Raw genomic sequence first — 23,153 nt, 5'->3', positions numbered from 1 at the left:
GTTAAATGAAAGCAACATAAACACACACATAGGAAGAGGGAGAGAGCAGGACAGACAGATTAGAGAGGGAACAGTGACAGGAGAGGAGGAAGGGGGAGAAGGAAAGAGAGGGAATGTGAGAAAGCAGATGGGTGAAAAAGGTAGAGAGGAAGAGGAAGGAGACACAGAGGGAGGCTGGGGGAAGGAGAGCGGCAGAGCTCGCCTCTGCCTCTGTCTTCACTGCTGCTAACCAGCAGAGCTCTCTTCCTGTTCAGACTACACTGACTTAGAAGAAAGAAATGGGTTAAATGGTCTCAATGCAGTCTGCCTGAATAACAGAAAAGAAAAAAAAATGCTGATTGCGTAAGGACAGACCCAGTAGATGTAAAATCCGGAAGATAATCTAGGTCAAAGGCATTTCTCAGCCATGGATATACAAACATCAAAACCAACACATAAAAACCACTTCACAAAGTAATCCACACCAAAATTCCAGTAATGTTGAGTATAAGCAATTCAAAAGTGTAAGCTTTTCCAACCTTGAGGACAGATAATGAATGAGCCTAACATGCGGTTGCTGGGGATTTTAGACTTAACTCTTGATCAAACACCTTGTAGGCTCTGGACAAAATAAGACTGAGCACCCAGGTATTATAGCCAGAAACAAAGACAGCTGTTGTACTATGTGACCTAAGGGTCACAATTCAAAGTTTTCCCTTAAAGTATTAAGGAATAGGTATTTTCTTTTATAGTTATAAAAGAAAAGCCCACACATAAAAATAAACTTGCAACATCCTACACTGGTTCCCCAGTTCATTCAGCAACTATGGACCCAGTATGCACTTTTGTAGGCAGAGTCCTAGATCTTCAACCTCGGCAATGATAGATGGGATTTTATTCGTTGTGCAGTATTTTAAATGGTGGGAAATGGGGCTAGAGAAACAAGTCAGCAGTTAAAAGTATTTACTGACATTCTAGAGGACATGAATTAGAGTCCCAGAACCAATGCTTGCTGGCTCACATCAATCTGTAACTTCAGCTCCCAGGAATCCAACACCATTTTCTGGTCTCTGAAGATACACAAATACATGTGGCACACGTAGTGAATGCATACATATAAATAGAATAAGTCTTTAACATGACTAGAAGTATTTTCTGATACTTCTGTCTAATCACCTGATCTGAAACACACACAGGACTGTTACAGAATCTTGAAGTATGATAGTTTATTAGAGGCACTAAACGGGACATTCACCAAGCAAAATACTCTAGAGCTCTTTGAAAGGAGAAAAGTAATGGTGAGAAAAAGAGACCGAAGCTTATAAAAGTAAAGACATAAATGTAATTTTAATTGTTTGACTATTTCACTCTAAGAGGAGCTAGGAAGCAATGTTAAGCAACGCCAGAGGAACCTTACTTGTAGAGCAAAGATTCCCAGGAGTGATTCAGGTTGTTATAATGATAAGCATGACCTCGTAAAAATGCAAAAATACATCCTGCCTCTATAAGTTTTAATGCTTATGCTTTTTGACTTAAAACATTTAAACTAATGGTTTTAAACAGCTAATATTATACACTATTGTTTTAGAAACAGTACTTTTAACATAAAATGTGCTTTTAAAGTCTTGACAATTCTCGTAATAAAAACATAATCTCCTTTTATATAAACTAATTGTAAAAGTGAAGGATTAATTCGAAAAGCGGTCATCATATCATACAGCTTTCCTGAAAAATCAGCTTCTTGGGTTCTAAACACGTACCTCATATTCAACTGTATTGACTGTTAAGGAAGGAACCAAAGAGAACAGTTCACTCAGGGTCTTCAATATGAGTGGTCTCATGTCACAGCTCAGCTTGGGAGAGAGAGCATTCCAAGTGGAGCGGATACAGACAACCTGTAAAACAAATGTAAAAAGTCAACAACCACGAAAACTCAAATGCTTATTTAGTCATAAGTTAGGAATATTGCAAGCTAGGCATGGTGGTTCAGTCATGTAATTCCAGTTTCTTTGGAAGTCTAGGTAGTAGGATTCCAAGTCAAGTCTATCATTGCTGCAAGACAAATTCCAAGGCCAGCATGGGCAATGTAGCAATACCCTGTCTCAAAACATAAATACAAAAGAAAGAAGAAAGATGGGGAGGGGAGGGGAGGGGAGGGGAGGGGAGGGGAGGGGAGGGGAGGGGAGGGGAGGGAAGGTCACTAGGGAGAGTTCAGTGAGAGTACTCCTTAGCAGAGAAGAGGCATGGGCTCAATCCCCAGTACTGCAAAGAGTGGCAGAAAGTACCCCATGCCAGTATAAGAAGAAAGAAATAAGGACATTCCCGGGAGGAAATACAGAGACAGTGTGGAGCAGAGACTGAAGGAATGACCATCCAGAGACTGCCCCACCTGGGGATCCATCCCATATACAGACACCAAACACAGACACTATTGTGGATACCAACAAGTGCTGCTGACAGGAACCTGATAAAGCTGTCTCCTGAGAGGCTCTGCCAGAGCCTGACAAATACAGAAGCAGATACTCGCAGGCAATCATTGGATTGAGCATGGGGCCCCCAATGGAGAATTTAGAGAAAGGACTGAAGGAGCTTAAAAGGTTTTCAACCCAATAGGAAGAAGAACGATATCAACCAACCAGAGCTCCCAAGGTCTAAACCACCAAACAAAGAGTACACCTGGAGGAACCAATGGCTCCAGCCGCATATGTAGCAGAGAATGCCCTTGTCGGACATCAATGGGAGAAGAGGCCATTGGTCCTATGAAGGTTCTATGCCCCAGTATAGGGGACTGCCAGGGCAGGGAGGTGAGAGTAGGTAGGTAGGTGGGTGGGTGAGCACCCTCATAGAAGCAGGGGGAAGGGGAATATGATAGGGAGTTTCGGTGGGGGGAGGTGAGGGGAACAAGGAAAGGGGATAACAGTTGAAATATAAATAAATAAAATATCCAATAAAAAGGGGAACAAAAAGAAAATAGCGTAAGTGTGAAAAGTTGATATTTATTGACATTCAGTGTTTATGCTAATCAAGATACTTATCCAAGTGCTCTATGCATTAACTCATATGTCTTAACTAAAAAATATCTTCTGAAAAGAGAGAACACTATGATAAAAAAGATAAGATTTTATAAAGTAGTCGCCATATAAAGAAGGTTTTAGATCAATTTAAATGGTGGGAAATGCAACTTGCCTTACAAAGTTGTTTTTTAACAAGTATGCTTCATTACCAAACAATTCCTGTTATGGTTTAAATATCAGGCATCCCACCAACCACACATTAAACCTTGATGTGCAGCTCATAAAATTCTTGGAGAGTGAAGTCCCTGAGTGTGCTAACCACATCCATGAGTTAAGCCATTCAGAAGTTCAACTGAATAGGTTTCTAGGAGGTGGCAATGTCAGAGAAAGTGGGTCTCCTAGGCTATGCTCATGAAGGTGTATCTTGTCTTTGGTGGTTTCCGTCCCCTCCCCCATTCTTGTCTACCTCCCCCTCCTCCTAAACTTCCAAGGCTACCATGAGATGATCAGGCCTTCTCTGCTATGGTACACAGCCATAGAGCCCAAAGCTACAGAAACACAACAGTGAGGTTGAAGCATCTGCAGGTGGAAGGCAAAACAATGCGCCTCCCTTAAGGTAATGTTCTTGGGTATTTGTTACAATAATGACAATATCACACATGTTCTCTCTCTCTCTCTCTCTCTCTCTCTCTCTCTCTCTCTCTCGTATACTCCCTACATACATCAACATACCTATTTTTTTAACATGTACTTCCAGAAATATACCAAAAAAGATAAAAAAGTAATATATCCCATCCAGAAAATTGGGAATGGGGATAATACATATGATTCAAAAACTTCTCAACTAATCTTGCCTTAGAAAAATGTTAAGGAAATAAGATAATTTTTTCATAAATAATTTAAGTATTTCTAAAGTACTTTTGGATTAAGAGGCTGCTAAGTGTTAACTCTGGAGGCAAACACAAATGTTATATCACTTGTCCCAATTTCTTTAAACCAGTGTTCCTAGTCATTACAATATCTGATTTTACAGTTATTCAAATGTCTTCCTAATGTTAATTTGAGCTGTAACAGATGATTATTTCCACTGATAGATATTTTATTAAATTTTTAAGACAAGACATGAAAAGTGCCAACAAAGGACCAACTAAAGTTTAACCAGGATTAATTTTGCTAAAATGCCCATCTCTTCTGTTGCACTGCAATTAATATATACAACTTATCTCTATCTACAAAAATAAATTATTTAGGAAAAGCTACCTGAATTCATAATTGTAAACATGTCAAAGACACATGAATACTATATGCTTAAAGGATACAGATTAAGAAATCCCCGCCCCCATCCAAAGAAAAGAAATGGCTGGAAAAATAGTAGAAAAACTCGGATTTATGGGTTTTGCTCTAATTTCTTCTTTCAATGAAACACCAGGAAGGAAGGAAGGAAGGAAGGAAGGAAGGAAGGAAGGAAGGAAGGAAGGAAGGAAGGAAGGAAGGGAGGGAGGGAGGGAGGGAGGGAGGGAGGGGAAGGAAAAGAAAAGAAAGAGAAGAGAAGAGAAGAGAAGAGAAGAGAAGAGAAGAGAAGAGAAGAGAAGAGAAGAGAAGAGAAGAGAAGAGAAGAAGAGAAAAGATATCCTCAGTTTTGGAATCTACTACATGATCTGAATCTGACAAATATATACCAGAAAAGGAATGCTATGGTCAAAACATGAGAACAAGCACACTTACAAAAATACAACGGTGGCATTGAAAATTATCAGTTTCAAAATATTAATTAATACTAATTTTAAAAGATATAAATCCTTAACAGATACCCACAAAGCGACATACACATCTCTGAAGCAGTACACAAAACCAGAAGGAAACACCACATAAAACGCAGTTCAGTCCGCTGAAAAATTTATCAAGCCGTATCAGAAAGGAAGTAGAACACGTGATTCCAAGTTATCTGGCACGACTAGAATTATGTTGGATATAAAAGAGCTGAAAGAGGAATCTAAGAAGGAAAGAATGTCAGGGGGTAGGAATCCTGCCATTGAGTGTCAAGAGATGGTGAGGCTTGACAGCCACCTGGAGAAGAAATGGGCGGAAGTCATGCAGATGCACCACAAGATAGCAAGCCAACCATGAAAAACCATGTGCTGGCACAAAAAAGCATGCATGCTGGGAAAGCAGGTGGGTTACAGAATTCCTAGAACAAAGGTTTTGGACCAAAGTTTAAGAAACAAATAAATCACAGAGACTTCAGAATTGAAGAATACATAAAAGTGTTATTCCTCAACATTACTCTGTGACTCAGCTAAAATTCATGTGGTAATCTTATAGCCCAAGGCAAGGCAGGCACCTGCTTTCCCTCCTCCCCTCCTGTCTATTTCTAATCACTCCCTGAGAGAACGGGGCTGCTCAGAACACTCCCAGATTGTCCCTGCTCACCCGTTACCTCAAATGCCTACCCTACCCAACGCCAATCTTGGTTATTTCACGATCTGTTTTAAATCACACTTCCTCAATAAGGTTTTCTCTTAAAATTCAAGTCCTCTTTCTATTCCTCCTTTCCCCCCTTCAACTTCTAACACTTAAATCGCTGGCCCTCTCAGTTTAGCATTTAATTATACACTTGCTTGCTATTTCTATGGATGGAAAGTATCTTTTCAACTAGATATTAAGGTGTTAAAAGACAATGACCACATAGCCTGGTTCTTGTCCTTCACTGACCTGACACAGTTGTATGTAAGATATTGGTCTTCATTAAGTACTAAAGGCAACACAACACTGAGGGGCAGAAATAAAGGTCTAAGGGTGAGAACAAAGACTTAAAAGAACTGGGGTGACCACTTGGAGTTGGATAAGCAAGTGGTATATCTCTCCCTGGGGAAGACTTTCTCCTACTCTCAGCATTCCTCAGATGCCAGGAGTTCTTTGTGTAGGGTTGACTTTGTGCGCCATCATGTTAGCAGATATCTTGGTGCTGTCCTAGTCATTTCATGTTTAGGCAGTCAAATTAGTGAGACTACGTAGGTGTTTTCTCTGACATTCTAGGAGACACAATCTCACAGCAAACTTCTTGTTCCTCCACTTAGACTCTCATCGCCCTCTCCTGCGGTAATGTTTGAGTGTTAGGTGTGGGAATTATTTTATATTTCTGCATTTAGGAATACATATGTATAAAATTATACATATATGTATATAGCAATGATTAATGAAAAAAGAGATGCCATGAATTTGAAAGAGCAAGAATGGGTGTATGAGAAAGTAGAGTGAACAAAAGGAAGGGTAAGTTATTATAATTATATAATAATCTCAAAATATAAAATAATTAAAAATTCTAAAATCTTAAAACAAGCAAACAAGCAAATCTAAGAATGCCAAACATGGATGATTAAAGCAACCATCTCTTTAATTCATTAAAAAAAGAACTCGGGACATGAGCTGGAAACTGAGATGCCTCAGACCTCACAATCTGGGTCAAAACCAAACACCACCAAGGGAAACCGGAAAGAAGGCACATTCATCAGAATTATGACCTGGGTGGACTGGTAAACATGAGATATTCTACATGTGTCTGACTAGGATTCATAAGAAGATGTAACAGAGAACCATCCTACAGACAAGAGGGTAGAGTGTGTTCACGTGTGAGGCTGCTCAGACAATGGCTGTCACTCAAATAGTTCTATAAACCCATACACCATGAAAAGGTAGGCCTCACACTGCAACAACACGTTGATGAGCTAGCAGGATCAGCAAAAATCTAGACATCAATTATAGAATTATAGAAGCAAAAAGGGAGTCTGTACTCTCTCAGTGTGGAGAAAGAATATTCATAGCTTTGGAGAAAAAAAAATTTAATTTCCTCTTCTACCTAAAAAGTTTTTTAAATGATGCCTAAAAACTCTACTCATGAACTATGAGCAAATGTTCTAGAATCCTGACATAAAGCAGGGCCTTGCATGTAGCACACTAACAAGAGTAGGAAAGCCTCTGGCAGAGCAGCTTTGCCTAGCCTTCTGACCTTCCCAAACCGAACCACTCTTGATTGGATGTGACAGACCTAGCCTCAAGACTACTTGGCGTCAGCCTAATACCTCCATGCTATATGGTGCTACTTGAACCTTGCAGATATGATCCTCTCGGTTGGTTAACCTGTCAAGCTGTTTCAGATTAGTCTGGCTTTTGCTGGTTTATTCTGTCTCTGCTGTTCATTAACCCATAACTAATCTGTCTCCAATATAAACTGACTTCTTTTTGCTCTGTGTTTTGTCTTGCTTTGCTCTTGAGACAGGAACTTCCTATGTAGCCTGGGTTGTCCTGAACTCGTGGCCATCCTCCTGCCTCAGCTTCAAAAATGCTGAAATTATAGTCCTGAGTCACAATTACTACCCAAACTGACTTCTTTTAATTTATATAATATGTAGTTGGGTTTAGAGTAGGGAAAATGTAGGAAGAGGATACCAAATGGCAGAAATAAATAGGTATATACTTGCATATGGATATATACTTTTTATGAAGCTGTCAGTTTTGTGACCTAACAACTTCTTTTTAGATATTCATATGCAAATAAGAGATATGGACTTCATCCTACTGAAGATGAGGAGTAGGAACTGAGAATCCCATTTAAAGATCATGAAAGACCTTCCCTGGTTTAGAGGGTAAATTAGAAACCCAGAGGCCAGGGAGTGTGGCATCAGAAATGGCAGAGAGCTGGGGTGCCTGAAGCACTCTGGAAGAAATCTCAAATGCATACCCCAAAAATTCTTCATATAAATATAAAAACAGGCCCACCTAAAAAATGAGTTCACAATGAAAACTAAATTAACCAGTGATAGAGCCTATCATGAGTGTGAACTGCCCAAAGCAGAGGGTCCCATTCTAAGACCTTTGAATAACAAAACAAATAAAAGTAAAACCATTAAAAGAAATAATGATATTGTTTACAATCCAACGGAAGACTAGGACATAATGGAAAAGAAGTGGAAAAATGTAAAAATAATAATCTAAAGGTTTTAGAGTTTAAAAACTTGAAGAATAGAGGGCCAGCTAAATGGCTGTCAGGTGCCATTTGTCCCATGGAGCCTCAAAATATTAGTTGGAGCCCTTTAATCCAATTAAAGGAGAAAAACACATCCAGGCTCCACAAATTTTCCCTCTGACCTCCACATATGCACTATGACATGCACACACACATATATACCAATAATAATAATAATAAATAATAAATAATAATAATAAATGTTTTCATTACAACTGATGGTCACACACACACCTGTAATCACAGAACCTAGGAGATGGAAACAGGAGGACCATAAGCTTAAGGTTATCTGTTCAGTTTTGTGGGGCATCTGATGTCAGCCTAGGCTACATGGGACCTTTTCTTTAAAAGAAAAATATTTAAAAAGATGTGGGTTGGTAAGACATCTTAGAGGGTAAAGGCGCCTGCTGTCAAACTCTGACAGACTTAATTTAACATCCAAGATCCACATGATAGAAAAAGAGAATAAACAATCAGACATTGTCTTCTAACCTCACAACACATGCCATAGCATGTGCACTGACTTATATACATGCATACACACATGCATGCAAACAGAATAAATAAAATGTAATAAAATATTTACAATAACCATGGGCATCATTAACCCAACAGCCAGTTATCCTGACTCCAGCCCACATAAATAAACGTTATGAAGGTAAAAGTATAACTATAAAGGTCAAAGTCGGTGCTACACTTTGGAAATTAGTCAACTCCCATGTATCCAACATCAAAGGAACTGCCCCCAGATTAGGGCCTTGGGAAGTTTCCAGTTAGGAATCCTGTCCTAAGAATAGGATGTGGGGGCCTAGTCTCTTCCTCCTTCACCTATTCACTCCTGTTCCACGAGATGAAAAGACTGTCTCCACCACACCATCCCCAACAAGATGTTCCTTGTCATAGACGCAAAAGCAAAACAAGTCAGTCATGAACTAAATACCCCATGAGTCTGAAGAAAAATAAAACTCTTTTCTTCTTAGTTGATTATCTATAGTATGCAATACTACAACAGAAAGCTGCATCCTCCACCCCCACTCCTAAAAGTGCTGAACAATATTTACAAAGAGAGTTTAATCTTAGAATGACCCTGGTTGGCTGCAGAGCTAAGAGAGTGAAAACTTCAGCCTAACATATAAAGTATACTGTTCACACCAGAAAGAGGTGCTCAACAACAGGATGAGGGCTTGTGAAGACAACAGAGTAACCAACCTGAAAGTGCTCTGAATGGTCAGCACTTGAACAAGAATGAGCAACATTATCGGCAATAAGATTACAATGGTTGCAATATTGATATAGCAAATGGAGAAATGAATATATGGATATAGAAGGAGAATAGCCCTTCCTTATATATAGCCCTTCCATATACCCATCTAACTGATCAATGTAGAAGCAATAAAAACAAAACTGCCACTAGACAAATACCACAGAACTCACTGCCGAGTAGCACCTACAGATAGGTGCCAAATTTGGTGCAAAAGCTTGAGAACAAGCAAGACAACTGCACAGTATCAAAGCATCTCTCCCAAGAGTCATTAATTATAAATGCAATACAGTGATTACAGTAGAGAAATGTGGCGTAAATCCCCTTTAACATGGGAACATTGTCTATATTAACAGTAATAAAATATACAACACATTTCCCATGGCATGGCACACTAAGACAAGAACATTAGTTCTGAAATATTTCTGCCAAATAATGACGAGTCATGACATATGCCTAAATTAGGGAACATTTTCCCAAATAACTGGCCAGGAATCTTTAAAAAAATATCAGGATCACAGAAGCCAATGGGATAGAAGCACCAAGAAAGCTTAGAGGAGAGTTAGAAAACGTGAAAGCTAAATTCCAGGTGGACTCCTGGGATGGGAAGGGAACCAGGAAGAGAACAGGAGTGGGGAAACCTAGTGGCAGCTGAATAACACAGACAGCTGGTTACTAGCAGGGCAGCAGGGCTGGTTTGGGTACCTATAATTAAGTGACATCAGTAAGCAGTTCAGATGACAGGAGGCTGGATTGGAAATGGACAAGTATTCAACATTTTGCATTAGTTGTAATGAGACCTTTTTAAAGGAAATCATCTATATACCCACATACAATTGCCCCAGGTAAGTAATTCTCAGCACACACACAGTTCCCTGAGCACCACAGTCAGTGTGACACCATCTTGTCACCCTTCCTCCAATCACTGTTTACTCTTACGTTTGAAGCCAGCTATTAAAGAGCATGTGCTCTTTAATAGCTGGCTTCTTTTATTTAGGATGCAGTTTACAAGGTCTATCATGTTGCATCATGTATTAGCATTTCTAGCTGAATATTGCTGGATTCTACTTAGTATATTTTCCATATTATCTTTTAACTTCTCCAGAGCATTTCTGACACTAAAGGTTATAAAAAGAACAGAAAAGAAGTAACAAAGAAACAATGGCTAAGAATATCCAGAGTCAATAAAAACATAAACCTCTAGCTTTCCTCGTAAGATAAAAGGATACTGCTGCTGCTAAAACTAAGATTGTTAAAGGATGGAAACAAAGAGACCATCTTCAAAGCTAAACAGAAAAAAACTCATACTACCTGTCGAGGAGCAGCTTAGGACAACAACATACTTTTCAAAGTTAACAAAATCATAAGTGGAAAGTGCCATCCAGAGGTGCTAAACCCAGCATTCAATAGTAAGGGGGAAACAAAGAAAAGGTAAGTACATAAAATCAAGCCAGGCACCATACCTATGAATCGCAAGCAGAAAGCAAGTTAATACCTAAGTACAAATGGCTCGATGTCTCATGGAGTTTTGTCTGAGAAGTGATTCATCCCATACTAAGTGCTTTCATTATGCATATTTTATTGCTAAGGAAAAATAATACTTTTCTTGTGTTTGTCTTCTACAATTGTAGCAACACTGAGAGTAAAGATTAAGGAGACTGTGAAGAGAGATGCAGAAGGAACACAGGATTAGAGGAAGGGACCCCAGGCTTTCCCATTTCATAGCTATGTGAATATGGCAAAGCCATTAATCTCTCTGTCTGTTTCCCCAGCTGCAAAATGGAAACAATACTAGTAACACCTGCTCTTTGGATAGTGTGAGGCTGCACTGAGACAACTGCATACAAATGTGCTTCACAGGATGAAAAAGATGGTTATTGCTGTTATATAACCAATGGGGGGAACCAGCAAACCCCAGGAGCATAGGAGCTTTTGCTCTTAATTCCTGTGCTAAAAAATTACTTTGTTCCTGCATGGAGAACAGAGCGCTATCTCCTAATCTTACTTTCAAAAGCTATTTCTAGAAATTCCTGAGAGCAGCCTACTCCTTTTGTCCTGATTCTTTACTCCAACAGAGAGAAAGCTTTATAAAAACCTTTAGACTATGAAAAATGCCTTGTGTGCCCTTTTCATAATGAAGGTAAAAGAAGCTGCCTTTACAATTAAAGGACGCAAGCCATCATCACATAGTGAAGCCCTCTTAAGCCAATTCAGCACACACAATTCATAAAACAGGATGCTTCTGTTACCAAAGTACAATAAGCAGGGATAAGAGGAAGCGAAAGACACACAATCGATGGAACAGAAACAATAGGGGGAAAGCACTCTTTCTCACCCCAATAATATGGGCCTAAAGGTTATAAATATTTTTAAGATGACTAACAGGAGTTTGTTTATGCAATTTCAGAGGAAGGCAGGGTTGTAGGAAAAGAAACACAAATGAGGACAAACGCAGAGTGGCTTCCTAAGTCTCTCACAGTCTAAGGGCCAGTCATTCCAATGACTTCTCTCTTACATCCGCTCAACCTTTGTTCTGTTCATGGCAAAGAACGCAGACGCACATTTCTAAATCCCACCCTGACAACTGATGAAAAGTTATTTGCTTCTTCCATATTCTATTAACAAGCCCCAACACCACTGTCCCATTTCCAAAGATCCTCAATGAAACAACCCAGCATCTGAAGTGCACCTTTAAAGCATTCTGATACCTGAAGAGGTGGGAAAGTGTGCAGCTTACACAAGCAATTGCTGAGAGTGTTTCATGGAACAGACTATCTACTAAGCAGTCAATGCAGGGGTTCCCAGCTCAGGGCCAGGCAGACTTCTTTTGATTTATTTATTCACTCATATATTTTACTCCTTCTTTCTCTCTGCCTTTCTCTCTGTCCCTTTTTATCCACTCTTCCTCTATTTCCCTTCAGAAAAGGGCAGGCCTCCTAAGAAATATCAACCAAACATGGCACATCAATTTGCAATAAGATCAGGCAACTCCATTCATATTAAGGCTGAATAAGGCAACTCGATAGGAGGACAAGGGTCCTTGGAGCAGACAAAAGCATCAGAAACAGTCTCCACTCCCTGCTAGGAATCCCACCAAAACACCAACTTACACAACTATAACACAGAACTCAGCCAGGCAGATTTTATTCAGGTTTCTTTTCTATTCCTAGGAGTGAGAAACTTCAGTTTTCCTGAAACACGTTTCTGTAAGGAACAAATGCTCTAAGATACACTCAGCTGAATTCCCTACAGGAGCAGCAAGAGGCATAGGGAGGTCCCTAGCACAGTCACACTTCAGTGGTACTAGATTCTATTGGAACTCATTATCTTGGTACATACTCTTTTGATACAAAACCCATGGTAAAAATGTGTTCCTGTGTGTGTGTGTGTGTGTGTGTGTGTGTGTGTGTGTGTGTGTGTGTGTGTGTGCTATTGAGGGTCATGCCACAGTGCACATGGAGAGGTCAGAGGATAATTTTGAGGACCTGGTCCTCTCCTTCCACCTTGCTGAGTGTGGGCCTCTCCGATTGCAGCTCTCTAGACTCCAGGATAGCTGGCCCTCAAGCTTCCAGAAGATTCTCCTGTCACTGCTTCCCAGCTTACTTCAGGAATTCTGGGGTTACAAATGCAATTCAGCACTTCTTGCTTTTTGTGGGATACAGGGATAAAGCTGTAACCTGCAAAGCCACCTCCTTACACTGATTTTTAAGGCCATCTCTTCCTTTTCTTTTTTTTAAATGAAGGTAAGACTCCAAGGTGACAAAGGAAAATAGAAATTCAATCAATATAGCTTAAGAACTACCTAACCACATCTCAAAAAGAACCCAAAGACAACTACAGTAAGGTTGTCCAGAAGATAAAGAATTGAAAGCATTGAATTAAGTATTTACTAGCAAAAGAACAAAGTACCATCCACCTAGATTTGGCCATGATGGCAGGCACATGCCTATAAATCCCAATGCCCTAGGGACTGACATGGGAAGACTATGAGTTAAAGACCAATCTAAGCTATTTTTTAAGAACATATCCACACTCCCCTGAAAAACGCCGAGCAATTTAAATATCATTCACTTCAGTTTTAAAATAGACTACAATGAACACACACACTGAGAAGTATGGTCTGAATTTTCATATTGAAAATTGATATGCTATGTGCTGCAAATATTTGATAAGTTAAGTAATTACTTCTGAGCCTGCAAAGATACTGTAGGAAAAATTACATATTGAAAAGATGATGCTCTAATACATCTCCGTCTAATGGGAGTGGTTCTTCCACCCCATCTATACACACACAGATCTAATGCTAGGAGTAGCTGACTTACACAGATGGTGCTATCTATAACTCCCTAATAACAAGGAAACAAGCAATGAACCTTCCAGGAGATACAATCTCATCCTTAGGAAGATTGATTTAAGAACAAAATCTATTACCTGCTAGGACAAGAGGAGGGAAATTAACAGGTTTCTTTGGGAATTGAGTTTTTCATCAACTTGAAAAATCCAAAGACTCAAAATAAAAACGTTTCCACAAGTAAAGTTTTACAAATCTAAATGTTTTTTCTATCCAGCAGACCATTTCTTCACAAATTTGTTTAGGAATAAATGAAAGACTGATTATCCATCTATCATATAGCTTTCTCTGCAAGAGAAAGAAGGTTAATTAAAAGGAAGAGAACTTGAACAATATCAACAACAAAGCAAAATAAAAAAATTAAAAATTCACACAACCAACAAACTACTCCATATGTACAAATCCCAGCATAGAAACTGAAACAATAAGAAAAACCAAGGCAACATGTCTTCTCCACAAGTTATATACTATGTTTGCATATTGACAGGGATACTACAGTAGATGGAAGTTGTTCATGATAAAAAGTAAGATAGTAAGTTTTGGCCTTACATGGGAGCATGTTCACTAATGTAAGAGGGTAGTCTACATAAACTTAACATTAGGTATGTGGACAGATGTAGCTTTGTACATTTGGGCAAGTTTTTTTTTTTTTTTAATTGCCTCAACTTCTCAGTGAATTGTAAAGAAAATTCACTGACTATAAAGGAAGATAAGAGGCTATCTGAAATTTGAAGAGACAAATTTCTCTTCAAGGGAGTACAAAAAACTCCCTAAAATGGGGGGTGGGGAACAAGATAATTTAGCAGAGGACTGCCTGGTCTGGCCTCAGTGGGATAAGATGCCCGAATGGGAAGGTCTGGTGTGGGAGGGGACTCGGGGGAACATCCTCTTAGAGACAGGAAGAAAGAGAAGGAATGAGATGAGGAACTATGGGAGGAGGAACGTAGGGGGGCAACGGCCAGATTGTACATACGTACACATGTTCATACATACATACATACATACATACATACATACATACATACGGGGGAAGAAAGAGCCACACATTGACCAAGTATTACTGTCAAGGCTACTGGACTCTGACCCTATAGCATGAAACCATCTCAAAACACTATATACACAAATGGGAATGCCTATAATCCCAAAGAATCTTATTTATAAAAACAGATAGTGGGCTGGATTGGGCCAGGTAGCCATAGTTCACCAATCCTTGGAACTCCAATATCTGATTGTTATTTAGAGAAAATTTGACAGCTGAATTAGATGGATGCTCTGAAAGTACCACATGCATGACTAGAGTCTCGACTGGGGAAGGGACCTTGGTACAATGCAGTGTTGATTCATTAGATGTGGTGAAAGCCTAAGTGTCCTGATTTATAATCAGCTATGGGTGATAGTAATTCCTAATAAGAAAGGAAGTGTATTTCTCAGACTTTAAGGTCAACTTGGTATACACTGAGAGTTCTGAGCTAGCAAGGGCTACCTCATAACACCTGTTTCAAAAATGCAAAAGCTAAGGAACAACAAGGGGAAGAGGGAAGGAGGGAGGGAAGGGAGGGAGGGAGGGAGGGAGGGAGGAAGGAAGGAAGGAAGGAAGGAAGGAAGGAAGGAAGGAAGGAAAGAAGGAAAGAAGGAAAGAAGGAAAGAAGGGAGGGAGTTAAACTATATTTTGAGTTAAAAAATACTAAACTGCATTAATATTTTCTTAGAATTTCAAAACAGGTAAGAAATTACAGGTGTGGCAATAAGCTGTAGACTTTATTTAAAGAATTACAATGGTGGGAAATTCTATGGTTTCTACCCCATAAAGATGTCAATTTGACCACAAATTCTGAAATTCAAACATTAAATTACACTCTTCCACTTACAAGAGGCATGAAGATAATGTCAAATCTTTTCTTCTCATATTGGAATTTAAAGAAGAGAATGTTATAATTTCTAAGCCATTTCTTATAGTCAAACTAGACGTTTAACATGTTTAATATACAAATACAATTAAAAAGTACCACTAACAGGTTTTAAAATCCCAAAGTTGTAATAGTTCTTTATATTACTTAGCAGTAACAACTTTTAAAATTATTCATATAGAGTAAATACTCTACGAAAAAGCTTTCACTGAATTTGGATGAAATTAAACCCTAAGGAGTAAAAGAAGTTAAGAATAGCTAATATTTTCTTAAGACTCAAAATTCTTTGTCTATTTTTCACCAGTTTGAGGAGTACAAATGGAACCAGGGCTGTGTACCAGATACTAAGCTGGAACACTGGTGAGAGGGGTAAGAGAAAACAGTGGTTAGAATATACTTCATACCTTCAAGAAGCTCAGAGGTAGCAGTGACTGATACAGGAACATGTATTACAGAATTCCAGGAGGAAAGTAACTGCATTAAGTCACGCATTGGATATGGAGTAAAAAAATAAGAAGCAAGCCAATGTCAGATATGTGTCCATGGAGGAGATAGTGTGGAAGAGCACTTACATACTCAATATTCCCAAACCTTTGGAATTTCCAATACATGAGTATTCAACTGTACAGGAAAAGTGGTTATCACAGCATAAGAGAGCACAGTGCGGAATTATTTACGCTCATGCAATTTCTAAGAGTCTTGAAAACTTTTCACAAGTTGGCATCTAACATCATGAATTTGAGAGTTGTGACAGACTTATTTGCTAATATATGGAAAATATTGCTAGTTTAATATAAAACTGCTAAAACAGTCTACTATGTTTATACTGTGAGATAAAATGTCATTGCAAGATCTACAATCATCCATTTTATAAAATATATAGACAATGCCTAAAAGTGCTTAAAACACTATATATATACACACACGTATATATGTATATGTGTGTGTGTGTGTGTGTGTGTGTGTGTATATATATATATATATATATATATCTTTTCCTTTAAGAACTTGCATTTTCATTCCTCTTCCTCACAGTTTTATCCAAAGATATATTCATGGGTGAAAACCTGCTATGGATAACTTGTACAATGTCCCTACCATAAAAATGTGTATATAAATGAAGTCTATTTATTTTTCATTTTCTAAGACCATAAGACTCAGGTGCTTTTTAAACTGAGTTGTACAATGGTCACACAATCAAGTCAGAAATCTATTGCAATATTACAAAGTAATCATTAGACAGAAAGGGTATAAATTCAGAAGTGGCAATGATGTTAGTAAAGATGGTGATTTGATTTAAAACTACTTCTTTTCTATCACAGGTTACAACAGTGAAGATCCAGAAAGCACAGACGAAGAATAGAGATTAGCATCCTCCTATAAGGTGGAAATGTAAACTGTGACAAAGACAATGGAGAGGGGGTAAAGAATGGCATCGTATAGATTCAGACTTGTGAGGAGGACACAGTGAAATTAAAGTTCTGACAATAGAGTCCGTTTAAACTAACCATGGCTGCTATCCCTTAGGAAGGCATTCACCACTGGGCTATAGAGATGGTTCAACTGTTAAGTGCATGGTCTGTTCTTACAGAGGTTCTGTGTTCAGTTCCCAGCTCCAGGGAACTGTACATGTTCTTGCTTCCATCGATGCCAGCGTACACATGGTATACTTACACTCAAGCAGGCACACATTCATACAAATGAATGAATGGATGGATGAATGAATGAATGAATCGTTTTTAGAAGAAAGCCATTTACTCTCACGGGTACAGCGGCTTGAAGATCTCTCCTTGAATCAACTGTTCACTGCAAATCATAAATGCTGACACCTTACACCCAAGTCTTTTAAGAGCAAAACTAAACCAAGCTGCTCTTAAGCAAATTCTAAAAGTTCAAATTTTAATTTCCATAAAAATTCCACACATCTAAGTGAGCCATTAATGCCATGTGAAATTATTCTCAACAACTTACAATACAATTGAGTATTTCAGAAAGTACCAGAAAAACATCTGTGCTACAGCAGTGATGAAGGAACCTTCCGAGAAAACATGCAGCAGCTGCTGGTAAGCAAGGGAGAGAATGAGAGTCTATCTGCCATAGAAAGGAGCATTAAGGAGAGGATGGGAAGGGAGGGGGGCCACAAGAGGGGAGGCCAGGAACAGGAAAGAAATGAAAACAGGCCTTGGCATTCGGTGGTAAAGGGAGACAGGAGAGCTCTCTATCACTTTCCTCATTTTACTTCCAGGAAAATCCCACTAGCTTCACTATTCTTCCATCCCAACTTTAAAATAAACTGCTTGTTTATTTTTAACTAATTATCATGTATAGAAAAATGTTTCTTCCCCACCCCAACACTTGTTAAAATAGTTGTCTACTTGCCACCCTCCAAGAAAGGTGAGAGGGCAAATCATTAATAAAGGTATTTCAAAAATTAAGAAATCACTTATCTAAATGTGTTCTATAAAAGTAATAGTAATAGTAACAACTAAAATAAGTATCTCACAATCTTAAATTCATTAACTATATTATATCTACGTGCTCATTCAATTAGATGCTATAACAGATGATAAAACAATATGGTGCCCCTGACAGACTGTGAGTTGAAAACAACAGGTGGATTGTGAAGAAGGCTCAGTGGGTAAGGCACTTTCCACAGAAACATGAGGACCAGAATTCCAATCTTCAGCATCCACTTAAACACCAGGTGGGCCCGGCAACCCAACCCAACTCAACCCAACTGTAATCCAGACACTCCAGAAGCAGGCACAGTATAGACAAAAGCAAACAGCATAGACAGACTATCTGAAATGGCAAGGACTTGGTTCAAGTAAGAAACCCTGACAACAGATAGGGTGAAAAGTGAGAGGAAGACACCCAGTGTCAACATTTGGACTCCATACACATGTGCCTGCAGACATGTAAAACATTTAAAGCATACATGTGCAAGAGTGATCATCACACACAGTCAGGAAAAGTCACAAAAGCATGTATAGCATCCTTGTTGCGCGCGCTCAACTGGCCAGGAAGAACGACGCTGCTACAGGATCCTTCTGCACACATTTATTCAGTCCTGATTCTTCTTGTTTATATCTCCCTTGTTTATATCTCTCCCTTGTTTATATCTCCCTTGTTTTTATATCTCCCTTGTTTATATATCTCCCCCGAACCCTGGGCCTCTCACTCTTTTATACTCTCAGTTCCCATCCACGCACAGCAGGCCACGCCACCTCACCAGGCACGCAGCTTCAGCTAATCAGGGCAGCAGGGGCATATCTCCATCAAACTGGATTCACCTGTATCCTGGTACACCTGCGCAGCACTCAAGATGTTTGTGGTTTATATGAGGAAGTCAGGTGCAAGTCATATGACTTAGCTGCAGTCCCTGGCGCCTTTGGGACTGCCGCCACACCCGCTCCCCACAATTCCCCCTTTTTTCTTTTTTGGCAGAGAGAATGTCTGTAGAAAGCCCCCCGCAGCCATGTCCCTTACCCGTCCTTGGGTGACAAACAGCATTGGTTTGATCCCTGTCTTAGGTTGGTGACATGCCCAGGGAGTCTTATCACTGACTACCTTTCTATCATGCCAAGCCACACCTGGGGAGATTGTGTTTTGCTTGTGGCAGGTGCATCAAAAGGCCAGGATGTTAATGAACCTATGGCCAGATCTTAATTGCTACAAGCAAGCCTCATGGGTGAAGGTAGAGGTCTGATCCCCAGTGTGCAAGCATAGGGGCCCTACACAAAACCATCCCTTAGGCTCATCACCCAGAGAGGTCTTGGCCAGCTCCCGTGTCGTTTTTCCTGAGGGAAGGGAACTAGGACACTGAACCTTCATGCAATCAGACATGCCTTCCACAGGATGCCAACAGCAAGCTATCCTCTGTGCAGTGCTTAGCCTCGCACCCCACGGCATAACGCAGCATAATTTCTTTTAGAGCGGCAAACCAAATCTGAGGAGATTGTCCCACCTCCACTGCAGCAAAAGCCTACGCTACCATGGCGAAAGTGCGGGCCGCACACTCTGCACCTAACACATGTGCCAAACACAAAACACACACACACTATAACAAGCATACATCCCAGGGCTCTCATCCCCGCTCATCTTCCCTGAAGCAAGGGATAGATGGCCAGCGGGGCTATCTCTTTAAGGGGAATTCAGGGATCAAAAAGCGTGGAAAGAATATCATGTCGAGCTGGTATCGGCTTCTGGAACACCGAAAGGATCTCTCATCTCGGCTCCATGTTTGTGCTTGTGGGAATATCCACCACATCCACAGGGGCAACTGGATCAGGAGCCTCATTCTTGTAGCGTCTCACCAATCTCTCCTGCACCCAAAGAGGTTCCATCTGGTCCTGTGGAAACACACAAACAGACCCTCTCCCCCTCATCAACACCTGATCTGGTTGATCCCCAGGGGGGATGGACACAATACCTCGTGATGAGACCATAACCTCAATCACCTGTGTGTCCATCTGGGGAGTCAATACGCCAAATCTCTGGACAGAAGGTCCACCTATAGGTGGCTGCTGAGGAGGCATAGGGAGGAGGCGCAGAAGCTAATTCGCCTTCCTCCTCCGCCTCGGCTCTTTTATTTTGTCCTTTCTGTCCACCTGATAACACTGTGTCTCCTTTCTTTTTCCTTTTTCTTTTTAAGCCCTTCTCCTCCTCCGACATACTTTCTTGTTGCTCTGTAAGGATTTTCTGACCTGTCTTGACTGCCTCTACACACAGTTTCAAACAGTAACAGAGTCCATATATCAGAACAAACAAGACCAAAACTATCAGACCTACCCACAAAGGGTCAATGGGAGAAAAAAACATAACTACACAGCGAGGATCTATTGATCACTACACTGAGGTTATCATAGTTCCTTAACTTGTCCCAAAGCCGGGAACCTTTCGTTACCTTGTGCCTGCTTCCTGGCAACTTTATGCTCGCCTCTATTTTATCCGAGGTCCTTCCCAAACTCCTGGGTTACTTTGTGCCTACTTCTTGGCAACTTTATGCTCACCTCTATTTTATCGAGGTCCTTCCCAAACTCCTGGGGTCGCAAGTTTCACTCACTGTGAACTTACCCTGCCGGCAACCACTAACTGCTGAAAGTTCTGAACTCGGTGGGGGAGTCGGTTCCCCGTACGGGCCACCAATTGTCGCGCCCGCTCTCGACCAGCAAGAACGATGCGACCACCAGTCCTTCTAACAGCAGTTTATTCAGTCTTCATCTTTCTTCTTTCTCTTCATCAGTACCGTTCCCCAGCTGAAGAGTTCTGAATCCACGCCGGATCCTTCTCAACAGTCTGTTTCACGGGAACCTTTATTAACCCCTTCTTCCCCGTTATGCAGTTCTGAATCCTCCCTGTAGCAGGGGGTCTTCGCTCATGCCTGAAGATGTTTCTTGTCCCGGGTTTCAGCACCAACTGTTGCGCGCGCTCAACTGGCCAGGAAGAACGACGCTGCTACAGGATCCTTCTGCACACATTTATTCAGTCCTGATTCTTCTTGTTTATATCTCCCTTGTTTATATCTCTCCCTTGTTTATATCTCCCTTGTTTTTATATCTCCCTTGTTTATATATCTCCCCCGAACCCTGGGCCTCTCACTCTTTTATACTCTCAGTTCCCATCCACGCACAGCAGGCCACGCCACCTCACCAGGCACGCAGCTTCAGCTAATCAGGGCAGCAGGGGCATATCTCCATCAAACTGGATTCACCTGTATCCTGGTACACCTGCGCAGCACTCAAGATGTTTGTGGTTTATATGAGGAAGTCAGGTGCAAGTCATATGACTTAGCTGCAGTCCCTGGCGCCTTTGGGACTGCCGCCACACCCGCTCCCCACACATCCTCATATTCACACTGTGTGTGATTTCATTGTATATATAGCATTATAATATTTTTTTCTGAATCTCCTGTATAATTTGATTTTTCAACTTTGTAGGTTGAATTGTCTCAAGCATCGCAAAGTTTGGCCCTCAGTTGGTGCCATTGTTTCTGAAGATTTAGGTGGTACAGCCTTGTGGGAGGAAATACATATAGTTGGTGGGGGGAGGGGCTTTTGACGTTAAAAATTCCCATCACTTTAATTTTACTTGGTTTGCACTCAGCTTTCGGTTCCAGGTGCGAGTTCTCAACTCCCTCCTCTAGCTGTCACCCCATGACAAACTCACTACTCTGGAACTATAAGCCCAAATAAACTCTTTCTTCTATACACTGCCTTGGTCACAGTATCTTATCACAGCAATGAAAAAGTAGCTAAGACAGAAGTCGGTACCAGGAGGCCACAGTGTTGATGTGTACAACCTGACCATATTCATTTTTGTAGAAACGTGGAAGATCTGGAACACTGCACTACAAAGGCAGTTGAATGCTATCAGCAGACTATGATGGGTCATCTTATAAGAATCTTGGAAGAGAGTAATGCTAAGAGCCATACAGACTATGGAGGCACTACACAAAAAAGGGAAACAACATTTCACATGGAACAAAGAAAGATGAATTAGAAAGATGGCCAGAGGCTACTTGTGTGGTATTTTGGCAAAGACTTTGGATGCTGTCTACCCATACCCTAAGAATTTGACTGAGTTTAAACTTAAAGGCAATGGTCTAATAATTCCTTTGACAAAGGCTATTTTAAGGCAAAATAATATTAAATCTCTGGAGCAGTGTTTATAAATGACAATTATGCAGGTTTACAATTGAAAGGGTGAGGAACGCAAAAAATAGATAAATAGAGCAAGACAGAAACAGAGATAGATGATACATACATACATATATACATACAAACATACAAACAAATAAACATATTACTATACAGTTTAAAAAGGAAAGAAAAGCTGCACCCTTTAAGCAAATTGCAGCCAAGGCTGTTCTGGAAGAGATAAAAAGCTCATTCCCATTAAGGGGAGGGTTTAGCTGGAATAGGCACTCTCAGAGCAACCTTCCAACTTGTGAAAGAAAAGGCCTAAGGCATTGTGTGCACCTAGAAAACTGAATAAAAGCACTACTTTTATTCAGGGTATTATATGCTCGTGGGGTCAGGAAGCCAGGGTCCATCCTACACGAGAAGCAGAACTTGTCAGTGCCGTTCACATGATACTAGCCTTGGAGGCATAAAGAGTACAAGAGTAAAGGGGTCATAGAATCTGACTCCATGGCTTCTGAGAGCCAAGCTATGTGTTCCTGGCTGCAGAATTCCTGGTTGAAGACCCTGAGAAGCCGTTGCCTAAAGCTATGAAAGAGAAGCCTGGGCTGTATTAGAAATGCCAAGATGTTGGACATGCCAAAGCAATGAAATATCTGCCAAGGAGAGCTTCACAAAGGGAGTAGAACCAATTTAAGAAAAAGATGTATGCTGCAGGCAGCAAAGCTGGAAGGGCAGAGCCATCTGGATCCTTTAGACAGTGGACATGCAGCCATAGGATTTGGTCTTTGCACTGCTGAGTCTTGCATTTGGTCCAGTATTTCCTCACTATTCCTGAATTACTCTTTTGGTGGTTGTAATGTATATCCTAGGTTATTCTATGTTAGATGCATATCATTTGCTTTTTTAAGGGGGTTTCAATTAAGAGATTGCCTTGAGTCTCAAAAGAAACTTTGAACTTAGGACTTTTAAACTTT

General features: G+C 40.3%; 1 protein-coding gene across 6 annotated transcripts in view; it reads right to left on the bottom strand.

The window, feature by feature from the left end:
- The window catches only part of Focad (focadhesin), a 316,392-nt gene that overhangs the window by 135,040 nt on the left and 158,199 nt on the right, over positions 1–23,153 (bottom strand). For all 6 annotated transcript variants that reach the window (XM_030253421.1, NM_001081184.1, XM_006537886.3 and 3 more), the window contains one exon: positions 1,740–1,874. In XM_030253421.1, the coding sequence (XP_030109281.1) occupies positions 1,740–1,874 (135 nt within the window). The remainder of the gene's footprint in view (positions 1–1,739; positions 1,875–23,153) is intronic.

Source organism: Mus musculus, chromosome 4 (genome assembly GCF_000001635.26).
Source record: "Mus musculus strain C57BL/6J chromosome 4, GRCm38.p6 C57BL/6J".
In the NCBI taxonomy this organism is placed as follows: Eukaryota; Metazoa; Chordata; class Mammalia; order Rodentia; family Muridae; genus Mus; species Mus musculus.
Note: the sequence above shows the minus strand (reverse complement) of the source record. Positions and strands in the feature narration are given on the sequence as shown.